General features: G+C 37.0%; 1 protein-coding gene across 1 annotated transcript in view; it reads left to right on the plus strand.

Annotated features, from left to right (window-relative positions):
• FGD4 (FYVE, RhoGEF and PH domain containing 4) overlaps positions 1 to 6,748 on the plus strand; it is a 41,126-nt gene that overhangs the window by 20,644 nt on the left and 13,734 nt on the right. Inside the window, exons 5-7 of the mRNA XM_009889901.1 lie at positions 555 to 700; positions 5,210 to 5,366; positions 6,510 to 6,648. Coding sequence (XP_009888203.1) covers positions 555 to 700; positions 5,210 to 5,366; positions 6,510 to 6,648 — 442 coding nt within the window. The remainder of the gene's footprint in view (positions 1 to 554; positions 701 to 5,209; positions 5,367 to 6,509; positions 6,649 to 6,748) is intronic.

The following is a 6,748-nucleotide window of genomic DNA, read 5'->3' on the forward strand; positions in this document are numbered from 1 at the left end:
AAAGAATATATATATTTTTATTTGTTTTAAAAAGAGGTTATAGTAGTGGCCAATTAGAACTGGGGCCCTTTTGTACTTCAAATGGTATGTGGCGACTGCTCATAGTCTGCCAACTACTTTGATTTCAAAAGGATAAGGGGATACAGCATACAAGCAGAGTGGTTGTGCTCATGGTGATCAGACATCGTGCTAATTAAAAAGAAAGCAAGAGTGGAAAATACGACTGGAAGACTGGGGAAGCTGAGATGATCTAGCTGTTAAAACAGCCAGGATGCCTGGAGTCGATCCAAAATGGCACTACTTCAGTTTGGCTTTCCTTATGTCTGCTCCGCCTGCAGCATTTTCCTGGCTCGCAAGAAAAAAATAGGGTGTAAAGGGAGGAGAAGCTTTTAACTTTTGATGAGGGAAAGACAAAAAAATGAGTTTGTCATTTGCTGTCCGTATTACTGAAACATTAATCTTGCCCCAGTTGGAGAAAGAGGGGTGGGTAGGTCTTCATCCATTGATTAAAGATAATAGGCTGATAAGTTTGGGGTTCTTTTTCTGTATTGCAGGTATTCTATTCCAGACTCCTTGAGGAAGCCAACAGAGGCTCATTTCCAGCTGAAGTGATTAACAAAATCTTTTCTAATATTTCATCAATAAATGCCTTCCACAGTAAATTCTTACTTCCAGAACTTGAGAAAAGAATGCAAGAATGGTAAGAGGCGATTCACTGGTTAATATACCACTAAAACCATATCTGTAGAAACTCTGTCACAGGGTTGAGATAGGGAAGGTGCCTTCATAATTAAGTGCTCCAGGTCCAGGAAGTACTGTGGGTAGGAGAACATCTGCTCTTCCACTCTTCATCAGGATCTGACTCAGTAGAGGACTTGCATCACTTGCTCAAAATAAAGGACATGTATCTTGCTGAAGCCAATGAGATTACTCATGATAAAAGGCGTCATTGAATTAGGGGTTCAGACTGAAATTATGCGACACCTGGTGAATTCATTGCACAGAATACAAAATTGAGATAAATAACACATATTGTGTTGTGCTACCGTTGTAGCGCAGTAACCTTTGTCATTACTGCTTTCTGTAATAAGGTGGGTTCTTGGTTTTCTGTGTTGTGGTTTTCTGTTTGAAATAAAAATCCATGTCAGGTATATTTTGGGGCCATTTTTACCCCAGCTTTTCTTGACTTCTCTTTGGAGCAAGCAAGAAGAATAGCTGAGGTGTAAATACGCTCTGTAATGATCATGTAAAGCTATTGTAGTATCTTTATCCTGCCTTGGTGTATGTGATTCTGGAGATACTAAAATATAGCCATGTATTTTCGGTCTCTTTTATGTAATTGTCCACAACAACAACAAAAGTGTCCCAAACTATTGCTGCTTCCCTACTTTATTTGGGAAAAAGGGATCACCTCATTTAAAAAATAAAATTTAAAAATTATAAATAGTGTTTCATCCATGTTATCTAGGGTTTATTATGAGGAATTCAAGTATTTGTCCATACATCATTTCCAGTTACACTTTCATAGAACTCCTTAATTGTCAAGAATAACACTAAAAAAACTGAGAAATGATGTATTTTTGTGACATATATGAAAATCTTAGATCACACAGTGGTGCTTTAGACAACAACTATATGTTTCCTGACTCTGTAAGATGATTCCCCTTTAAAATGATGATTCTTTAAAATGGAATAATTTCCATGCGCAGTCTATAATGCAAGAAAGTAAGTAACATGTAAGCATCGGGAAACGTAGGAAACCTTACCTTACCTTGCTTGCAGAATGACCATGTCAGATAAACTCACCCTTTTCTTCTAATCAATTGAAAAAATCTGATAGGAAATATGAATACTTGGATTAAAATAGAGCACATATTCATGAGAAGTGGAGTTTAGCTTACTGTAATGATGTTTAAACAGCAGCTTACACTACATTATGTCAGTGCTGTATATATTTAAAATGAAATTTGTGATGCGCTCTTAGAACTTTGCTCTAGACACTTTATGGAGTGCAGAAGACAGGTTGCACTACCTTGTTTGCAAAATGCTAACTCACTCACTAATATTGTGTGTATATAACTTCAAAGGTTGAAAAGTGCTTCTGCACATGAGTTTTGACTATTAATGCAAAACTAATAAATTGCATCATAACAATATTATCTTTCCTACATTGGTTGGAAACAACCTCTGTGCTGTACCTGAGACAGCCTGTTTAAATGTCCTTAAAACATGCTTTTGGGAGAAGTTAGAATAAAGGGTGTAGTTGAAGAGAACAATTTCTGATCGTTACTGAAAGAAAAATCTGGGATAATTTTTCTCTCCCAACACCAATCTCTGAAACAACAGCTTCTGCCAGATAGAGAGTTCATTTTCCTCAGCATTTCCCTTAATTGGACATAGAAAATATTTAAATATGTTCTGTTGGTAGGTTTATGCGCTTCTTCTATTGTTCTTTAGCTTCCAATAAAAATAGCTGGATAAAAATTTCTGACATTTTCCCTGAGTTGTGGTTTATTTTGAAAACTTAAGGTAAAAAATATGTAGTTTTGAAACTGGGAAAGCAGATCAGAAGCAGGTTCTTCTTTCTTAGAAGAAAAGGCAGTGCGAATCTAAGCTTACCGAGTAGAAATGAAATTGTCTGGTAGTTGCATTTTGAATGAGTTGAGCAACAGCTGGAGCTGAATATCTCTTTTACAACATATGGCTTGAAAATACAGGAAACAGCCTTGTTGCAATATATTTCCCATGAAAAGACCATAACAGAGCATAATAGTGATCCCACATCAAATAAAATACCCTTTTAACTCTGTCTTTTGTACTTGAGGATGACCAATAACAAATACCTGGGGAAGAATTTAAGAACACAGCGTGATAGCCTTGAGGGGTGAGGATGGGGTGGTGAAGAAATTATTTCACTCTTTCAACACAAAGTTTTGGAATCTGTGGCAATTACAGAGCTGACGTATTCATATGATCTATTTTGCTTTGAAACTGCAACTTTCAATTTTGTTGGATACCTGTTAGTTTGTGTATTGGAAAAGAAAGCAATTGTTCTGTAGTCACCTTTGCTGTGCTGTGATTTTACAGACCTTTGCTTAGCTTTCTTGCAGCCATGACAGTTTTAGATGAGATGCTACAAATCATGATTAGCGAGTCCGCTATTTCATGTTTGAGTTTTTAGAATGCAAATGTGAATACCGTTGTGGTCTGGTAACACAGAAATACGAGGTGTTTCTGTGCATACTTCATAATGTGAAGACCTATTTCTTGACCCATATAATGCTGCTGTCTTTGTTGTCTGGCAATAGTGCAGTGCTGGTTTGGGTCCATGGTAGTAGTTCTCTTTCTGATCTGTCTATCCAAGAGGCAGTAACTGTCCTAGACCTGACGGTATTTAGTAGAATTTAATATTTTGGCTCATGGTGAATAGTGTTTGAATACAAGGTGAACTAGTTGTCTAAGTCCATCAAGGGAGTGTGCTGCTCTCAGAAGCTTCTGCTTCCTCTGAAGCTGTCCTTCATTTTCTTCCAGAGCTCTTTGTGTGATGTGTACCTTGTCTTACTTACCTGAAATGATGATGGGTTTGTGTTTTTACAGCCTCAGAGTCTTTCGACATATAAGGGCCTTGCATGAAAAGTAGTTATGAAGTTTTTGAATCTTCAGAGAGAGTGAAATCGCAGCACTCTGTGTGAGTGAGCTGCTGTTGGTATCCAAGGAGCAGGCAGAGCAAACTGTTCCTACTTCTTGGTTTATAAAAGTTTTAACGTTGTCTTTTAATGTCTGCCTAGTATCGTTGTAAAACAGTTAAGTAGAAGTATTCTTTTTTTGTGCCAGTTTCTTTAGATACAAAGGATCTCCATAGTCTTTTCTGCATTAAGTTTTTTTTTAATTGCAAAATTTTATAATTACTTATACATTAAATTTATCAGAAAGCTTTAATGTCTGTGCCAGTTTTTTTGTGGTGACCTTTAGAAATGTATTCACATTTTCTTCAGTTCTGTTGGAATCAGCATGATGCGTATTTTATTTTCAGTTAAAAAAATATGCTGCATTGTGATAAAATGACAACCCAGGGAAATAGCATTCAGTGAATCAAAGGAGAGGGGGTTTTGTTTTAAATTGCTAGCTTGCCTTTGAAAGTGTATGTGTCTGCTTGCATGTGGAGTGGTTGAACAAATACATGAAGCTAATTAAGGGTGGAGAGCCTTAGAGATTTCAGAGACCAACTTCCCACCCTGTCTTGTCCCCTTCTCTAGTTGCCAGGCCCAGCAGTGGCTGAGGCCTCTGCCAGGGCTCACACAGGCACCTTCTGCCTCCCGGGGGCAGCTGGAGCTGGACCAGCCCTTTGCCAGTCCTCAAAATACTCACTATTCAAAAAACTTTTTCCCTTCTGCACAGCTTTTCTCGTGGAGAAGTGGCGCGCTGGAGTAGACTGCTGACTAATTGCAGTAGGTTGCTTCACCTTAGACCACTACCATGACATTGATTTCAGGCTTCCAAAAATCCTGAGATAGTGAGTTTCTGTCCTTGAAAACAAAATGTGAAACATGTTGTCTGTTGTAGTTCTCAGAGATGCAGGTGTGCCGTTCCGCTTTCCTTGTGTGCATTGAGAGCGCACCTTCTCTCTGCCTCTCCATCAGCTTCTTTACTATTCTGTTTTATTTGAAGATGCTATCAGTAATCGGGAGAGATTGGGAAAGTTCTCACAAAAGACTGGAATCCAAGGGATTCTCTCTACTTCGTAGGTTTTCTTCGATAAATAAGGATTTTTAAAAGTTGTGAATACATGTATTTATATACGGCATAGAGGGGAAGCTGTACAATATGGATTTCATCCTCAAACAAAACTGCATGTTAGATATTTAGAGGGTAAAGTGTGGTCAAAGGACGATAATGTAGGTTTAAGGAAAGGAACTGCAAATAAAATAAATTAGGCCAGGTTTTGTAAACAAAACCTTTCAAGTTTTTCATTATAGATAGCTTTTCTTTCTTTAATGCTGTACGTGACCTATAATGCTTATATATCATCAGAGGATACAAACACTTTTTCCGTGTTAATTCTGGTCAGTTTTAATAGTTATGTTGGAACTCTATATGAGGTGATCCCAAACAGAAGGATTCTCTATTAAACGCTTGAAACCGTTTTGTAACCTTGTGTGACTTTTTTTCTTTCCTGTTTGCTCTGAGATTCCGCCCTCTTACTTTGCAGGACTACCACCCCCAGAATTGGAGATATTCTGCAAAAGTTAGCTCCTTTCCTCAAGATGTATGGAGAGTATGTGAAGAATTTTGATAACGCAATGGAACTAGTGAAAACATGGACTGAACGGTCACCTCAATTCAAGTTCATTATTCAAGACATTCAGGTAATGGGGAGAATAACGTAGATCTCCAAGTAATACAAGCATATATAAAAGTATATATAGGTTTGTGGGTGAAAAAAGGATTAAAGAGAAAAATTAAATACCAAATCCCTTAGAATTAAGGGTTGTTGGTTTTGTCCACTTTACACCGCATTCTGTTTCCTCTCCACAAATACCCACACAAATCCAGACTTTCCACTGCGAAATAGAGGACCCGAGTATAAAAGTTGAAACATGTGAAGACTAAAAATACGCTACATTTTGTTGTAGATACCAAAAGTACATACTGTTTTAGGATAAAGTGACCTATCAGTGTAACCATAGATCCTTGCACTGAATCCGTAAGTATTGTGTTGGTTCACACCAGTGCTGTTATACAGGGCACTACGCTTTGGAAGTAAGTATGTAACCCTAAATGCTGGGCCACAAAAGGCAAAGAAAGCTTCACGGTTGAGCAATGTGTCAGTCTTTTCTAAAGCGCGTCTTATACCTTCTAGTGCTCCCTGTAGGTTTCTCTCTGAATTGGCAGGTTTGTCTCTTCCTACTGCAGACTGAGCAGCTAGAAATAGGATAAGGTATTTCTGCTAAAATTTTACTGCTCTGTAGGGTCTTGTGATTCTAAGCCAGGGAAGACAACTTGTGTGTATTTTAATGTAATCTTTTAATTACATCTAAGATTATGGAAATGAATATTCATCTTAAAATACTGCTGAGGGGGGTTACATTATAAATGAAACTCAGAGAAAGTGTTCCCTCCTCAGATAGGTAAAATATACCTTTGTAGTTCATTTAAGTGACTTTTTGTAATATGTGGTCATGAACTGTTCTTATTAATTCAGTACTAATTCTCTTGTCTGAGCTATTACAAACCTAATTTAAAATACACTGGAGTTTGGGAGATTTTTTGATAGAACTTCTATTTATGAATTCGATACTTACTGCTGGATACTTAGGAATTTTTTTACTATTTTTAGGAAAGATTTTCTAATTATTTGGTTTGGTAAAGTACTTCTGTTTGCTTTCAGAAGGTCTATCATGCATGTTTCAAAATACATTATTTATGTTTCATCAGTCATAACTTTTATTTTACTATATTGTAATAACATTTTTTGCCTGCTACATTAAAATATGTTTACAATTTTTTAGAAGGAAAAAGTGTGCGGAAATTTGACATTGCAACATCACATGCTAGAACCAGTACAACGCATTCCACGCTACGAGATGCTTCTAAAGGACTACCTAAGGAAATTGCCTCAGGATTCCTTAGACTGGAAAGATGCTGAAAGTAAATATCTTCTAGTCATTGAAATAGCTGAAATAAGATAGTTGTAAGAGGATGCTGTAAATGAAAGATATTTTCAGGAAAAATAAAGTGAAGAAACAAA

This window comes from Charadrius vociferus, unplaced genomic scaffold (genome assembly GCF_000708025.1).
Source record: "Charadrius vociferus isolate BGI_N301 unplaced genomic scaffold, ASM70802v2 scaffold1228, whole genome shotgun sequence".
Classification (NCBI taxonomy): Eukaryota; Metazoa; Chordata; class Aves; order Charadriiformes; family Charadriidae; genus Charadrius; species Charadrius vociferus.